The sequence below is a fragment of the Onychostruthus taczanowskii genome, unplaced genomic scaffold (assembly GCF_017590055.1).
Source record: "Onychostruthus taczanowskii isolate IOZ18803 unplaced genomic scaffold, ASM1759005v1 scaffold18, whole genome shotgun sequence".
Classification (NCBI taxonomy): Eukaryota; Metazoa; Chordata; class Aves; order Passeriformes; family Passeridae; genus Onychostruthus; species Onychostruthus taczanowskii.
In genome coordinates this window covers 3,433,070-3,450,202 of record NW_024499017.1, presented here as the reverse complement: position 1 = coordinate 3,450,202, position 17,133 = coordinate 3,433,070, and the positions used below count along the sequence as shown (strand labels likewise).

The window sequence follows — 17,133 nt, the reverse complement described above, 5'->3', positions numbered from 1 at the left end:
AATGTTGTGTTCTAAGGCCTGATAAAGTATTCCTCACAATCCTTCATACCAAACCAAAATGTTATTCCCACTGTAATATAGTTTTGCAACATCCTAAGCATGTACAGTCAACACCAAAATGTTGTTGAAACTACAGAATTTTGCAGGATAAGATCTATGACATCTGCAAAGCATGTAAGTGAGGATTTCATTATCACCTGTCATTCCTCAGCAAGGACAGCACCTGATACAGACAAGGCACTTTGAGGAATGGTTAGGTCTGACAAGCCCACTGGAGGTGACCACATAAAAAAGATTTCTGGACACACAGCCTTCAAAGGAGAGTTGGTGGGAAGAGATTTAGAGCAGGAAAAAGAAAATAGCAGGAAAGAGATGAAGAAAAAAGGAGGTAACAAGTGACTGCAACTACTGCATGTAGCAGTGGAAGGCAGGTAATTTAGGATGTGGGCCTAAAGGGAAGTTGTGCAGCACTTCAGTGGTGTGGGCAAAGAGCTTGCATTTGAAACACTGAAGAACAGGAAATTGCCAAAGGGTTTTAGAAACTTGAGACAGCGGTTTAGCCAGAATAACAACGTTATTAACTGACTGAAGACTTTAAAGTGGCATTTTGAGGACAGGAGGAAAGGAGAAGGTTACAATAATTGAGACAAAGTGATAACCTTAGCATGGTATTTTTGCTCATAGCTTAAGAAAAAAAAAATCCCTACATGCATTGATTTTTAAAATTCTCTGTAATTTTTATACTTGAGATAGCATGGATTTTGTTGTCACCTTCCAAACCTTGACAAATTACTTCAGTTTTGGTATAGCACTTTTGTAATTGTTCTACTGGGCTCATAAAAAGTCTAATTACAAATAAAAGCTAACTCCTGGGGTTGGTTCTTTTTTCCTCCTTTTCTTCAGCAGATTTTTGTCACTGTCATATTTTCTGAAAAATCCCTTCACCAGGATTTCTTCTCCTGGGAAGCTGAGAAGCCTCAGAGAAAAATGTAAACAATAATTACCTGCTTTTCTTCTCCTGGGTTTTGCTGCTTTGGAATGTGGCTTGGAGATTGTTTACCAACAGGTGCATGTTTGATTGGTTTAATGTGAATTGTTTTAACTTAATGACCAATCACCATCCAGCTGTGTTGGGACTCTGGAAGAAGTCACGAGTTTTTCATTACCATTCTTTCTAGACTTCTGTCTGTATCCTTTCTCTATTCTTTAGTATAGTTTTAGTATAGCATTCTATAATGTAATATCATAAATTAGCCTTCTAAAAACATGGAGTTGGATTCATCAATTTCCTTCCTCCTCTGTCGGGGGACCCCGAAACTACCACAGATTTTAGAGGTATATTTTGTATGTATATCTGTGTGTATATATTGTTCATGTAAATTTATACTGTGTATCTATGTACCTGCTCAGCAATACTATCAGAAGCTGGTATTATTAATTTAAAAAGGAGCTTTAAAATGTGCCAGCAAGTGTACTCTTGTGGCTAATAAGGACAGCGGGATCCTGGGGTGCATTAGGGAGAGCATTGCCAGCAGGTCAGGGGTGATGCTGCCGCGCTGCTCATCCCTGCTCGGGCACATCTGGAGCGCTGTGCAGCTCTGGGCTCCTCAGCACGACAGTCACAGAGCTCCCGAGCGGCTCCATCCCACAAAGATGGCCAAGGGATTGGAGCATCCCTCTTACAAGGAAAGGCTGAGCGGGTTTGGGCTGCTCGCCTTTGAGAGGAGATGGCTGAGAGGGACCCTCAGCCCCGTGTGTCCCTGTCTGCAGCGAGATTTTGGAGAGGCTGAGTGGATGCCTCAGGTCACACACACACACGGTGATCACCGCGCTGCAGCGCTCTGCCACTGCTCCGCTGTCAGGAGCGGGAACGTGTCCCCGTGGCTATCCCGGATGGCATCGCCACAGCTCCGCCCTTCCTGCCCTCCCCGGGCTTTCCCAGGCAGCCCGGCAGCCGCCGTCCCGCTCCCTCAGCCCGACCTCCCGCCCTCAGCCGCCCCGCTGGGACCGGCGCTCGAACACGGGGCGGTGCCGGACGGGCCCCAGGCCCCGCCCCAGGCCCCCTCTTTGGCCCATCGGCCAATGGCGTGCGTCCCCGCGCGCCCCGCCGGCCAATGACAGCTGCTCCTTTCTCTAAGCTCCACCCCCGGCACGCCGCCCGCCCCGCGGGGCGGTACCGGGAGCGGCGGGCACCGATTGGCCGCGGGGGGCGGCCCGGATGTGCGGCCCGAGGGGCGGGCGGTAAATGGGGCTGTGCGGGAGGTAGCGGGAGCGGCGGCGGCGGCGGCGGGGCCTGGACCTCGCGGGAGAGCGGCGGAGCCTCGGTGGGTGAGCGAGAGGGGCCACAGCGCTAGCCCTGCCCGGGCTGAGCCTCCCGGGCGGAACGGAGGCGGTGGGCGCGGGGGTCCCGTTCCCGCGGCACGGGAGGGCAGCGGGGCTGCTCTGTCGCTGAGGGGCTGCGCGGTGTCCGCGGCCGCGGGGCCGTCACCTGCCGCCGGGAGGGGCCGGGCGGGCGCGGCCCGTTGGGGCTGCCCCGCGCGGGGTGCGGGAGGCACGGCGGGCCCGGCGGCTGCCAGCGCAGCGCGGCCCGGCCCCGCGGCTGCCAGCGCTCTGTCCGTTGCTCCTCGCCCTGCCAACGGCTTCTCACGGCCGCGGCCTCGGCGGGAAACACCCCCGGGCCCGCTCCGGCTTCGCAGGACTGCTCGTAACCTGCCGTGACCCCCGGCTGACAGCTCCCGCTGGAGCGCCCTGTGCTGGGGTGCTCGGCCGGCCGACACCCCGTGTCCCGTAGGCTGCTGTCTAAGAGCAGGTGTCGTTGGCGTAGATTGCAGTTTCCTAGTGGACTGAGCTCGTAGCAGCAGGTGTTGGTATGGAACGCGTAACCCACCTGTGGAAGAAGAGTTGGCGAACAGGCTTGACTGGTCAGTGTTCCTGTTCGCCGCCAGCCGCGGCTCCCGTGTTGACCGGCAGGTTAAGGTGTGGGTGAACGAGGGCCTTGGGTCCAAAGGAGGTCAGGAGTGGCTGTGCCGGGAGAAATGAGTTCTAGTGTGAACTCACAGCAGCGGTTGCTGGACAAGCACTGTGTGTGCCATATGCACTGTTCTCTGGTGCTCGGCTGAAGCAGCTCAGTTTCTCTCTGGTGTAGGAGTGGCTCTCTTTGATTTGTTGACGTTTCCAGAAAATCTTTAGAAGAGTGCTCTGTCCCGGGCAGATAAAGTTGTTTTTTGGTTTTGTTTTTTTTTTCTTCGCATTGCTTTAGTGTTGTGTTTGATTAAATAACTCTGTTGGTTAGAGGAGAAAAATATGACACTTATTACAACAGTGGGTAAAAGTCCCCTTTTCTGGGAAGCTTGTACTCTGAGGTTCTGAGTTCTGCACTGTAAACAGTATTTTAGCAGGTGTATGAGACTGGAGACAGTTTAACAATAAATTTAGGATGATACTATGTATGATTTATGACTGGCAAACAGCTGGATAAAAAACATCTGTGCGAGACAACCTGTGGAAGTTATTCTTTAGCTTAACTAAAGCTAAAATAATGTTTTAGTTGCTCTTAATAGCATGTAAGTAGGCAAAGCTGTAGGTGTACTGAGATACATAGCTGCTTTCTGAAAGGTGGATGTGGTGACTGAGCTGCATCTAACATCAGTTCCCAAGCTCCTGGAGAAGTTCCCTGTTTCCCGGGAGTGGGTTGGGCTGGTTTTTACCTGCATGTGTGGTGCTTTGTCCTGCTGACTCCTTTTCTCCTATCTCTAGTTCCGGGATAGTGCAGTTGTAAAAAAAACTCCAGCCCAAAACAAACAAACTGATCCCACTCCAATCCCATAATCACTCCAGATTCCAGCTAATTGTCTTCCAAAGTGTACTTCAGCTTCCAGCACTTGTCCCTCTTGTCGGAGCTGGAGCGCTCAGGTGCTCTTTGTGCGTCAGTTCCTCCCCCCTCTGGTTACGCCGGAGTTTCCCGAGGAAACGTCTCCTACCTTCCTGGCCCCGTGTCTTCCTGTCTCACTTAGTCTGGCTGCTTTGATGGAAAAGGCCTGTGGCACAGCCCTCTGGCATGACTCTGCTTTCCAGACAAGAGATGGGCAAAAGTGAAAACATCTTCTCCCTGCTCTCACAGGGCAGTAGCTGTGCTCTGACTTTCCCTCTTCAGCGGCTCAGAATGTTGTGAAACTGTGGCTGCTGAAGAGGAAAAAACAAACCTGGAGGAACCTGTTGTATATTGGAATGTTTGAGATGATTTTTGATTGCACAAATTATTTTCCATCACTTTTCTGGAAGGTGCTTGCATTTTTGTTAATGCTAAGCTGCTGCTTAGCCTAGAAGGCTATGATTTGATATTGATGTTTCTTTTAAAATTCCTATTTAAAATTCCTAGACTTTATTTGGATGAATTGTTTGGGTGTGGGGTTTTTTTCTTTCAATAAGATTGGCATTTATTTTAATTTTAGGAAGATTTTGGCCATAATGTTTCAGTTTTCTCTATAAACTAATCAGTCCAATAGTGAACAGATGCTGCCTTCCTTACTGTAGTAAAAATGTAGTGTTGACCGTAGTAGAAACCTGTGCCACTGGTTGTCTCTCTCACATCATCTTAGCCATCTTGATCCATGCTGTGCAACTTTCTATTAAAGGAACTGAGTAAAGTGCCTCAAAACCTCAGGTGATGGAGCCAAAAATGGGAGGGTGAGACAGGGAAGGAAAGTAGGAAAACTGGAGAGGAAAAAAGAGTGGAGGCAATAGGCTGTGCCAGACAAGAGATGCTATGGATCAGAGTTCTTGAACAAGCAAAGCAAGACTTAAAAAAAAAAAAAGAGATGAAAGCAAGGATGTACACAGTAGATGACACTGAAACTCCAAATACTGCAGAAGTCCTTGCTATTGGGCTGCTGATCTAAAGAGCACTAAGCCTTAGTGCTAATAATGAAACCATTAAATAAGCCACAGAGAAACTTCTGTGTTCTATGGCTTTGTCTGTTCCTGGTGGTGTTCCAATGCAGATGAAAACGAAATGACAAATACATGATGCAAACTCAATGAAAGGATCATCTCTGTCACTAGGAATGATAGAGGCTTTGTCAAACTGAGACACTTCAGAAATGTGCAAAGTCAAGAGTGAACTGTGAGGGACACTTCTTAGCAGGATCAAGGTTCTGTCTGGTGCTGGACTGAGATGGGTAGGTGACAACATTAATATTTGCCTGTGTAGAGAGTCTTCCTGAACTCTGCTGAGCCAAGAGAGGACCCTTTTTTTCCTTCTCATTGGTAAAATGAACATGGAATGCTGAATGTAGAGTCTTCTTCTATCAGAAGGAAGGCGGAGATTCAGGTGCAAAAATAGATGTGTTATTCTTCTGGAGCATATAATAGAGCTTTGGCATTTTCAACTCTTGTTGGTCTTACATACATAAAGTTTTCTTCTGAAGTTACAGAAAGAAAATGCTGACTACAGAATTAGATCTGGATCCTATATTGAGTCCTGTTTATCTCTTAAATGCATGTTTGTTCTGTGTTCTTTTTAGGGTACAAATCCAAAGGGCCTGAGGACACTCCGAAGACACCAAGAAGTTGCAGCTCCTTATTCGGAATACACGTTATGAACCCTTTCTGGAGCATGTCTACAGGTTCTGTGCGCAAGGTATGTCATGAATGGATGCCAGGAAGTGTTGTCATGCTTGGGAGGGGTGGTAGCAGTGCTGGGAGAAAACATCAGGTGATCTGCAAATAGTGTTTTATTGTGCATTTATCCCGAGGGTTGTGATCACCTTCAGTAAAAGTGTAAGCTAGCTTTGAGCTGTGTTAACTGCAATGTGCCTGTGCATAGAGTTTACTCCAGAATTTGTTGACTTTTTTTATCGGAAGCATCTTAAACAGGAAATGTGAAACAAATTAGATCAAGTGGTAGAAACACTTTTTTCTTAAGACATGTTAGTGTCTTATGTAGAGCTTAGCCGTAGCATGTGCAATGAGCTTTGACAAAACTATACCTCTATAGTGCTGTTGTTGCTTGAGGCTGTAGCAGTAATAAAAGCATGGGAGTTCTAGGGTTAATCACTTCCCAGGTGTTCAGTACTAGAGCAAATTATGTAACATTGATCATGAGATATTGTTACTAGTCCAGGTCTTGGGCCTTTCAAAACACTGCAGCTTAAATCCTGCCTTTAGTCACTACACATAGCCTAAGCCTAAGTCTGTAGCCTGCACATTTGTTCTGGCAATCTGTAGAATGATTTTGGGGTCTGTGAGTAGTACAGTGTTTCTTGGCAGTGGTTTGTTCTTTTCTTCCAAGAAAAGACAGCAAAGGCATACAAAGGTTCCTATAGTAAAACTATTTAAACTTGGTACACCTGCCAAGGGGTGATTCTTTCCCTGTGGGAGTGAACTATAGGATCAGTTCCAAGTGGAATGTTGATGTCTTAAATACAGGCAGGAAGTGAAATACATAAAACCTTGCTTTTTCATCTCAGTTTTACTACGCTACTTTAAAGAGTCTTTGAAGTCTACAGTGTAAGGATGCTAGTCAGTAGAATCGATTTATCTTGATGCACTGTGTGCTAGAAATAGATTGGCTTGTAAGCTGATGTTCTATACTGTCTGGTTTCAGGTTCTAAATAAATGCAAGCCTCCTTAAGCATTTGTCCTAATCTGCAGATTTCCTATCCAGCATTGAATACTTTCGTACTTGTAGGTTGTGTTTAGTTGAATAAAAGTCTATTTAAAAAGAAAATGCAAAGGGACACCCCTCCATGCCATTCCTCAAGCAATAGATCACCAAAACCCAAGATATGTTTCATTTGCATAAGTTGTAATTACCAAATTAATAATTAAACCTGTGTTAAAATATGTTCATGTGTTAAATGTGTCTGAAATATGGCCTGTGATCTCATGGTTCTCCTTTGATTTGACAGCGATCTGACACTGAAGAGAAAACACTGAGTGGAGAGCTCCGAACCAGTCCCCTGCGAGCCTCTGCAAAGAAACAGTTGCCTTCTATCCCAAAGAATGCTGTGCCAATAACCAAGCCTGCTTCACCTGCCACCTCCTCCCAGTCCACAAATGGAACACATGCTTCCTATGGGCCTTTTTATTTGGAGTACTCACTACTTGCAGAATTGTAGGTTTTCACTTTTTTCATCTTTTTTAGGTCACTGGGCTCATGCTTCAGTGGGGAAAAAGCCCCTGCAGGGGCCTAGTTCTTGCAGGATGTCTGTCATGGTCCTTAAAGGCAGGAAGACATTGTGGAGTTCTTTTTCTGGAGAAGACTTGATCTCTTGAGACAGAAAGGGAGAAGAGAGATGAGATTTTAAGTGGTGCTTTTAGATGTTATTCTCTGAATTACTACATTTCTTAATTTTGAAGTAAGCACATTGAGTTGAGTTATCCTAATGGCTTTTTAGTCAGAAATACCAAATATTTGAAACAAGTATTAAAATAGAAGCAAGCAGATGTCAAGTGGGAAGATGCTCATGAATATATGGTGCTATCTAATGGAGTTAGGATGTGGGACCTTCCTTCAGTTGTCACATGAAACACTTGAACACTGCCTGATCCAGTTGATCAAGTGGATGTTGGGAAGTCTGCATTAATTTCTGTGATATTTAACGTGAAGCTTATGAGGGAGGAGTTGCATTTCACCCATCTAGTGATTTGTAGGCTACTGTGGGAGCATAACAATCTGTCTTGAGAACTTTATAGTTATATAACTGGATAGTGCTCAGAGCTGAAGGGACTTCCTCTGTAACAGACATACTGGATTCCCAAGTATGTGGTGCCTTTTGGAATGAAATCCCTGGAGTCCTTATGCAACACTGAGTCTCAGTTCTTGTATTTAACTGTTAACTCGAAAGTGAGAACTCTCAAAACATTTATTTCTTTTTCAAGGAATTGACCCTGCCTTTTAATTCAGGAAAGATATTTTTCTTAAGAGTAAATATATTGGTACTATAATGCCAATTCATTATTGGGGAACTAATAACAAATACGGGGAAATTGTAAGCAGAGAACTGTGTTAATGTTTTGCTTTAAGATTGTTGTTTATTTGTGCAAACATGTAGAGTTCAGTTTAATGAACCCATACGCCAAGTAACTGGAAAACCTGTGAAGTTAATTTGGGTTTTGGTTTGTTTTGGCCATTGTCAGTGTAATTTTAGCTTGATCTGCAGCCTAGTGTCATCTAAAACTGAAAAAAATACTTGTTTAAAATTGAGGTTGAAGTTTAGTCACACTTCAGCAGCAACTACAATTGACTGTGAAGCTGTGTTCAAAATTACTTAATTGAATTTCTTTTCTTCTTCCTCACTTTGAGACTGAGGATTCAATAGAAAATTGTAAATTTCTGTACTGACATATGTTAAATGCATCTACTGAAGGAAGAGATTTTCTGCTTCTCTGCTTAGTTTTATCAGGAGGAATAGTGCTCTCTGCTAGTAAGTCTTTAGGTGGAGTCGTGCGAAAAGCAGGCGGGAGAGTGTGATTTCACTACATTTGTCACCTCCTTCTGCGGGCAGCCTTGGGAATTGGGAGTGAGTTTGTGGAAGAAAGCCCTGCTGGGCTGTGGGTGGTACATGCTGGGTTTGCTGTGTCAGTGTGGCTGTGGAGCTCTGAGTGCTCACTCTGATTGCAGTACCTTGGTGGTGAAGCAGAAGTTGCCAGGTGTCTACGTGCAGCCCTCGTACCGATCGGCTTTAAGTAAGTCTAAACTTTACTTTTAAATTGTTTTATATGCATATGTTTTGTAATTCTTTCACTCAAGCAATCTTTCTCACTTGCAGTGTGGTTTGGAGTGATATTCATAAGACATGGGCTCTACCAGGATGGTGTGTTCAAGTTCACTGTCTATATTCCTGATAATTACCCGGATGGAGACTGCCCGGTAAGTGGCTGTGTCTTGGCTTTTTCTTCTTTCCTGGTGGTGGAAGTATAGCTTTTTGTTAAAGCTGTTACACCAGTTAGCTTCCCTTTCCCTTGAACTCATTTTGTTCACTTGACTGGGCTCATTTGCCATGTCTGGTACACATTTGCAAACCACTGTGGAGGAATTACATTACTCTGATTACTGAGACTGGTGTGGAGTGAACTTCCTGAGGTCAGATGCATTAGGGTGTTAAGTAATCAACCAGTTCTTTCCCTCCACTCTTGATTTGTTACTTCCTCAGCAGGAACTTGAAACTGAAGCCCTTAAAGAGGTATCAGAATTCTGAGTAGTGATACAATGGAAGGTAAAATCCAGACACCTGTGCTGTGCTTGCTATAATACTGCAGGATTTCTTGGTTGTCTCTTCTAAATTACATTGAAACAAAGAACTAAAAATTTGAGGAGAACGTGGTGAAGCAGAGGAAGAAGGAGATGGGTAGTATGGTGTTATATTCCATCTCTGCTTTCTCTTTAGTTCCAAGGTTCCAAGTTGTTAGACCAATTTTAAAATAAAAATAAAAAAGTACTTTGTGGCAGTCAGACTCTTCAGGGCAGCTTACCCTCTTGGCCACAGTTCTTGAAGAGGAAGATTTGAGAGCAGGTGCACACAACTGCTGTGTTGGGTAGCTGCCTGCATGGTGTCAAGTTTTATGTAAAGCTATCATCTTTAAAATAACAGAACTAGTAGGAAGCCTTTCTCTTGAAACTCAGTTTTCTTTTGGAAGAACTGTGAACCCTGGAGGAAATGAGCTGTACAGAGCTGAAGACGCCAAGGTGTCACTGCTCAGTTTACTTAAGTGTTGTAGGATAAAAAAAAAAAGGTATTGATTGTAGCTCAGGTATGTAAAAAGCTTTCAGTCACAAATAGCTAAACCAGAAAAACTCCTTTAATCTGTTCTTATCTGTTATTATTACCTGTGTTGGCACTAGTGCCTGTGCAGTTAACTGGATTAGCTTCCTGATTTGGTGATAGCATGTGAGAGAGGACAAGACCCTGCATGTTACACAGGTGTGTTGGGTTACAGTTTCACAGCTGGTAGCAATCACTTGCAGTTGCTTTCTTTTAATACAGTAACAATTAATTAGTACTTGGAAGCAACATTTGACTGACCTTCATCCCCTGGTGTTGGCATTAGGATTGAAGTTGTCATAATGGATTTTTTTTCCTAACACAGCGCTTGGTTTTTGACCTGCCTGTCTTCCACCCGCTAGTGGACCCTTTATCTGGTGAACTGGATGTGAAAAGAGCATTTGCAAAATGGAGGTTAGTGCTGACGATTTGATGGATAATTTGAGAAGCTTGTTCCATTCTTCATCATGCTTTGTTCTTTTTAGGAGAAATCATAATCACATATGGCAAGTGTTAATGTATGCTCGCAGAGTCTTCTACAAGATTGATACAACCAGTCCTCTGAACCCTGAGGCTGCAGTGCTGTGAGTATCTTCCATGTGTATGGGCATGGCCTCTTAAGAGGTTTTGGCATAGACTTGCAGAACAAGAGGTTTGTAAAATTCTGTCTACTTGTGGTCTCTGCCTCCAGACTTGGTTGTGTTAGGAAGTCAAGTTGGGGTTTGCCCAAGTCTGTGCTTCTAGAGCAAACTTGTGGCTCCTTGCAGTTACTTAACACTACTTACTTCTGTCTTGCAGGTATGAAAAGGATGTTCAACTGTTCAAAAGTAAAGTGGTAGACAGTGTCAAACTATGCAGTAGTCATTTATTTGATCAGCCCAAAATAGAGGACCCCTATGCAATCATGTGAGTACTCTGAGCAAATTCACCCTGTCCTGTTTTGAGAGCAAGTTTTGGTGTAGTTGCTGATAGCAGGCTTTCTCTGTCAGGCTAACTGACCTGCTTTTGTTATAGAAAAAAAATCTCAAAACAATAACCAAACAAATCTCAGAACAAGCAAAAAGCCCTTAAACACCCACCTCCCTCAGGCAGAAATGTCCATGATTTAATACTGCTTTCTGGCTTTCCTGAGCTCAGTTTGAATGACTGTAGCTTTGGTCAGAGTTTTAAAATCCTTCTAAAGATTGCCTGCATGGGGGATGGAGTCAGCTTCATGGTGAATAGGAGTGGTTTTTTCATGTCACATGTGCTGAATTTCCAGTTCTCAGAACTGAAAACCTATACATTTATTGTTGAAAAGATCCATGACAATATTAATTTAATTCTTAACTATGTGTCTTAACACCACTTATAATTTACTTAAAATCCAATGAACTAAACAAAGCAAAATCACTGCTTTGTGCTCTCTCTGAGCTGTGGTTTGCAAAAATTCCAAGTAAGAGTAAACTATACTTTTTCCGTAGTTTTTCTCCGTGGAATCCAGCTATACATGATGAAGCTAGAGAGAAGATGTTGACTCAGAAGGTACGTGCAAAGTTCACATTCTCATTCTAGGAAGGGTTTATTGACTGATACAGAAAGAAAGATTCTCTGTGTACTAGAGAGACCTTTTCCCACCCCTCTTTTGGCTCTGCAGGAATGTTGGAACTGCTGTGGTCTCCTAACGAAGCAGTTATGTCACTGCTCTAACTTCAGTGTGTTAAGTAATGAGTCAGTTAGCCAGAAAGCTTTGTTAGTACAATTCTTGGCACACAGCAGATTATTTTTTTTTTTTGTTTATGGATGGAAGGGATGAAGAGATTCACTGGCAGCCTGTTAGCTTGTCCTGCACTTGTCCTGCCTGTTACCATTCCTTCATTACCTGACAGTCCCCAGCTTCTTTGTTTTCTTCTGTTGAGATCTTTCATTACTGAAAATCAAAGCTTCAGCACTTTCTTCTCCTTGTGAAGCAGCACAAGTGCAGCAAGTGCACTCCCTTGCTCACTTCTCTAATGCTGCTGATTACTGATGAGACAATACCACCAGCTCACCAAAAGGTGCTGAGAGTTGCTTCCCTCACAGTGTGATGCTTCTGACTGAGCAAGAACGTGTTGGCTCATAGAGCTTTCACCTGATAGGTGATGGGATGTGATTTGGGATTCAGATTGTTCATGTTTTGTTTTGTTTTTTTAATTACTGCTTTGCGCTTGACAAGGCACACGGCAATTCTGAGTCTGTACTGAGTGGCCTGACAAGTCAATCCACTTGTAGTACAAAGGGATGCTGAAACAGTGGCTGCTGTCATAGCTGGACTGGCAAGGAAATGCACTCTGAATGTTTTGGTTACTGACTTGGCCTGAGGCTGTGTTATGGTTTTCTGGGGTTTTGTGTAATGAAAAATTATTTTTTTGTCAGTTCGAACTTGTCTTCCATACTGCATGCTTTACCTCATGTTCTTGTATGTCTTCTGGCATGAATGAATTTTAAATAGATCTTAATACAATACACTGCCTGAGCTCAGTGTGGCCGTGCTCCCAGCTGCCAGAGTCACATTCGAGCCTTAAAACACACAGGAAAATATTTTGGCCAGATTGACTTCTTGATGTTCATACAAAACTTAAGAAATACTTCTGATACTTCTTTTTCTCATCCTTTTCTCCTTCATTCTTCACCTCCTTATCCTTTAAATCAAAGACAAATAATAGGCCAGAGTGCTTGAAATGGAAATGTTGTCTCAGAGACTGATAGCCAACAGTGACCTTTCTTTTTTCCTATTTTCTTTGGTGATACCTGTTGATTTCTTTTTAGGTGAAAACAAACATCTTCAGTAACTATTGCATGCATGGTACTGTGTTGCTCCAGTCATTTGTTGATAGGAATGGCCCAACTTCTGTGCTGTAGATGTGTCCCAAAATGCCAGTGTAGCTGAGAACATTCCTTGTAAAAACAAGTTCCTAAATCTTCCTACAGCCCTGGATGCTTGTTTATTACCCCTGAATTCTGTTCCTTGGGAAACAGCTAGGCCGTTCAGGCAGGGAGGGCAGTGATGTCCCAGTTCCCTGCTGAGCAATTGGCTTTTCCAAGGTGTGGTTCCTGTGTGCAGCATGGGAGAGGCAGCTGCCCCTGCCAGGCTCAGGCTTAACTCATCCCTCCTGTTTGCTGCTGTCCAACGTGTTATGGCAGCTCTGTCACACGTTGTCACCTTTGGCACAAAGCATGGGGAGGGGCAGAAGTGCAGGTTCTCATCTCCTGCTGCGTTAATCTACTTTGTCAAGTAAAAGACTTTCTGTGTTACAACCAAGTCTGCTCATGCAGTTTTCACTTTCTAGAGCTCAACACACTGTTCAGGTTTGATGTAGTTGTTGTACAGTTCCTGGTATTAAAATAATCCTGCAAGCTCTTCTGCTGCTTTGGCCAGCTGGAGGAGATGTCTAATTTACTGATCTCTAACTACTTTGAATCTACAGCTGCTTCAAGTTGTATCTTTCTTCTTAAATTTCAAGCTTTTTTTTTTTTTTGTTTTTTTGTCTTCTAAATTGCAATAGTGAGTTCAAAATGTTTCTTGCACTGTTGGGTAATAGTTACTGTTCAAGCATTTAACTGTGACAAATGCCCAGGGAAGGGAAGGACAGGACCATCCTTGGAAAGCATTAGGAAACTCCCATGTTTAACAAAGGCATTAACTGCTACTTTGACCCATTAATTTGGTTCCCAATCACCTGTGGGGTGCAGTATTCCTCCCCAGCATGCCCAGCATCACCAGGTAGAACTGCAGGGGCACTGCTGGGGAGGTTTGGATTGGCGTTTCTTTCTGTGGAACCAGAAAACGACTGAAGAGCAGTGCAGCGGTGCTGGGCTGGGGCCTGCAAGCAAGAGGACTGTCCTTGAGTCTTTATGGTGGGACAGGGCAGCTGTACCCAAGTTAAATCCTTAAAACTCCTCTATTGTCAGGGTGGTTCTGCAGATGCCACACACATTCCAGAAATTAAACCAGTGGCAATCTTACTGTTCCTCTTTGAGGAGAGGAAATGGTGCAAGTCTCTTTTGTACTTGTATTTGCTGAAGTAAAATAGACAGAGGGGGAGCTGAGAGGGTTTGGGTATCTTACAATTGTAACCTTAGCTTTGTTTTCCCCAGAAGAAGCCGGAAGATCAGCACTGCAAAAGCATGCACGTCTCTGGCCTGTCCTGGGTGAAGCCTGGCTCAGTCCAGCCCTTCAGCAAAGAAGAGAAGACGATGCCCACTTAGCTGTCCTGGACACTGGTGCACAAAACACTTTCTGGGGGTGGAGGGAATGTAACGGAGGGAGAAACAGCAAAGCAGCAGTTTCCTTCTTGACCACGGATTAGTAAAACCTGAATGGTAGCAGTGACTCCAGTAAACCTGTTCAATGGATTACTGACTCTTAATGTTTTACATATGCATTAGGTTTTAAAGGCTTGCCTGGAGTTTGGAAGTCTCTCTTGAACACTACAGTACTTCTACCTGAAGACTGGCTAGGGTGGGTAATTCCTCAGGGCTCTGAAATGCCTGGAGGTTTTGGGTTGGTTTTTAAGCTTTTATTTTTTCCCTCCAGGAATAGCAATTTTTTAAGAAGAATCTTAAATTACTGGCGGAAATACTAGTATTGGAAATACGATGCCAGAGTTAAGCTGTGTTCATGTAAACTAATATAGCAGAGTTAAACACTATATTTAATGGTTTTAAATACTTTGGTTTCTATTGTAAATATGTTAGGATTTGAAATTGTAAATAGACGGTTCATTGACTCCATTTAGCACTTTCCAGAAGTAAAGCTGGGGATGATGTATGATGTATTATTGATTTGTAAATGGATACTGTCACTGAAGCGCACATTAGTCTGACAGGGTGAAAGCAGAATGTTGGGCTTGTTAGACTTTTTAGTACAGAAACACTAAAATCAAAGCTTTTAATGGTGGTCTCTTGAGCTAATAAAATCTTAGAGGGTTTTAGATTCCCTAGGTGTCTAGGGGATGTCTTAGGATAGTTGACTGATGTGTGTGAATAGTGACATCTTAAAATAAAAAGAAACTGTGCTCTAGCTTTTGTCCCTGTTAGTCTGTGCTGTGGACGTAGTGAAGAGTGGGAGCACCTGGCTACACAGGTCCTTGTCTGCATTGGTGTTAGGGATGCTCATGGGATGCCAGGAGTAGCTCCAAAGCTCAAGTGGACTTGGGACAGATTCTTACTTTTCCTAGTGCCACAGTCTGGTGTGATGCCTTTTCTTGCCTCCCAGCAGTGGCCTGTCAAAACCTTCGGTGCCAACCCCTTGGAGCTGGGCTCTGACTCCCCTTGCCCGCACTGGTGGCATTAGTGCCAGCCAGCTACCTTGGAACAGCCTGTTCTCAGGAGGGTGGGCAGTGATGTGGGGTTTGAGTTCTTTTGTGTGCTGTTTTTATCTGACAGTTAAATTCACTTGTCATTTGCAACCTGTTCTGTTTGAGAACAGCTCCTTGGCTTCTAAGGAAATAGACAAAGACTTTCCCAGTAGTGTCATACACTCAGTGACAGGAAAACCAGATGGCTTTGTGGCACTTGCCTCTGTCAGTGTTCTGAGTGGCATTAATGTCCCACTAGCCTCAGTATTCTGGACACCTGACAGCTTATGAGGAATTGAAAGTGCCTCAGAATTGCCCTGTGCCTGATCAGATTTGCAGTAGAGGACAGGAACGGAGGGACCAATTTAAAGGTGAGTTTGTCTTGCCTGGGAAAGTGCTGCTTTCAAGGAAAGGATGTGGGAAAAGTTTGAGGGTGCATGTATTGGCCTGGAGTGTTGCCACTAAATACTGTAAAATGAGTTCTGTTGCTGTTGGTTTTGGGGTTTGTTTTTTTTTTTTTTTGGGGAAGGCTGAAACTGAAATGCTTCAGTTTTATCATGGGCAAGGTTTTAGTTCAAGAACTCCTGGTGTGATCAGATGATGGGCCTGGCCTTGTGCTGAGCACATGAACTGCTTGGGCAGGGGCAGGCCTGGAGCTGAACTGGGCTTTGACCATTCCTCTCTATTCAGTTTTTTGATTGTTCTCTTATATTTGTTACCTCTGTTACAAATCACTGACTTGCACATTTCCTAAGCCACTTAGGGGAAGGACTGGCAGAGAAGTTAAATCCCTTCTGATCTTGGGCAGCTCTTTGGCTCTGCTGCAGCACAGCCCCAGCTGCCAGTGCTGCTGCAGGCCGGGACACAGCACAGTTGGACAGAGCAGTGCCCAGGAGCAGTGACAGGGTAAGAGGTGGTGAAAGTGATGGCTGGTGGAGTCAGTTTTGTTTCTGAGCTGTCACAGACCCTGCAAGGCTGGTCACTAGGTTGGATTGCTCCAAGTCAAATCCAGCTAACTGCAGTCTCTTGAGAGTAATTTTCTTTATTTAGAGAATGTGGAATTTTGTTTAGTTTAGAATGAATAATCTGAAAAATTAGTATTTGCATTAGACTGGGAAAGGGGAGAGAATGCTGGGTACTTCTGCAATAAGATTTGTGTCTTAAAAGAAGCTGTTCCAGGAGCAAGCTAGGTGAGCGAGTACTGAAACTGTGCCATGGAAATCAAATCATTTTCTCCTGGATTGTGCTATGTTTGTCTTAGAACAGGTACATATTTTGATGAAAGAGTAAGATCTGGCCAATACTTTGATAAGGGCATGTTTTTGAATATCATCTTTGAAACTCTGAACTCTCTAAAGAACATTTCCAAGGGATCTGTAAGTTACACCACTGGAGTTTCCTGCTGAGGTTGCAGTTGGATTCCAAACTGTTCTAAGTATTGAAAGAAATTATTTGAAGCCACTTCAGATCTGCCTTTTTTTATATAAAGTTTAGGATCTTTTTTTTTTCCCCTTTGGAACACCTCTGTTGAAGTTGTTTGTTTTTTTTTTTTTTTTTTTTTTTTTTTTTTTTTTTTTTTTTTTTTTTTTTTTTTTCCCTTTGGAACACCTCTGTTGAAGTTTTTTTTGGTTTTTTTTTTTTTCTTTGAAGTACAAGCTGCAAGTTCTACCTTTATTATTAGTTACAGCTGAGGGTAACTTGTTTTCAGAAAGAGACAGGAACAGCACTTGATGAAATAGTCTCAAGACCCTTAGGTAAAAAGGCAGGGGACCACCAGTGCATCTGTAGCTGTACAAATACAGCACCAGCCAGTGGTGGTCAGAGCTGTTAACTGCTTAGGAATATTTAGAAATTTCCCTCGGTGGCAATATGAGTACCCAGCACACAGGAAAGAATTCTGCTGTCACTGTGTGTGAGATTTGTGTTAAAAGCTCCTGCAGGCAGGGCAGATTGTTCTGGAGCCCCTGCAGAGCTGTGCAGTGAGGCAGCCCCCCTCCTCTTCCTCCTCCTCTGCCAAGGGAGCAGCAGCTGGAGCTGGGGCATTCCCTGGC

At 44.0% G+C, this 17,133-nt stretch overlaps 1 protein-coding gene across 2 annotated transcripts; it reads left to right on the top strand.

Moving 5' to 3' along the window:
- Nucleotides 1-2,258: 2,258 nt before the first annotated feature.
- Nucleotides 2,259-14,805, top strand: LOC121334022 (AKT interacting protein). 2 transcript variants are annotated; one of them, XM_041400882.1, is made up of 10 exons: nucleotides 2,259-2,324; nucleotides 5,523-5,638; nucleotides 6,909-7,114; nucleotides 8,624-8,688; nucleotides 8,772-8,872; nucleotides 10,090-10,178; nucleotides 10,250-10,348; nucleotides 10,563-10,670; nucleotides 11,228-11,288; nucleotides 13,884-14,805. In XM_041400882.1, the coding sequence occupies exons 2-10, from the start codon at nucleotides 5,597-5,599 to the stop codon at nucleotides 13,989-13,991; spliced, it is 879 nt and encodes a 292-aa protein (XP_041256816.1). In that variant the 5' UTR covers nucleotides 2,259-2,324; nucleotides 5,523-5,596; the 3' UTR covers nucleotides 13,992-14,805. The 2 variants fall into 2 exon arrangements, with proteins under 2 accessions (XP_041256816.1, XP_041256815.1); XM_041400881.1 differs by having other exon boundaries at nucleotides 13,881-14,805.
- The last annotated feature ends 2,328 nt before the right edge of the window (nucleotides 14,806-17,133 follow it).

Coding starts and splice junctions, on each gene's coding strand:
- LOC121334022 (XM_041400881.1), top strand. CDS start 5,597: ATGAACCCTTTCTGGAGCATGTCTACAGGTTCTGTGCGCAAG. Junction 8,689..8,771: donor CTCGTACCGATCGGCTTTAA/GTAAGTCTAAAC, acceptor TCTCACTTGCAG/TGTGGTTTGGAGTGATATTC. Junction 10,179..10,249: donor AGAGCATTTGCAAAATGGAG/GTTAGTGCTGAC, acceptor TGTTCTTTTTAG/GAGAAATCATAATCACATAT.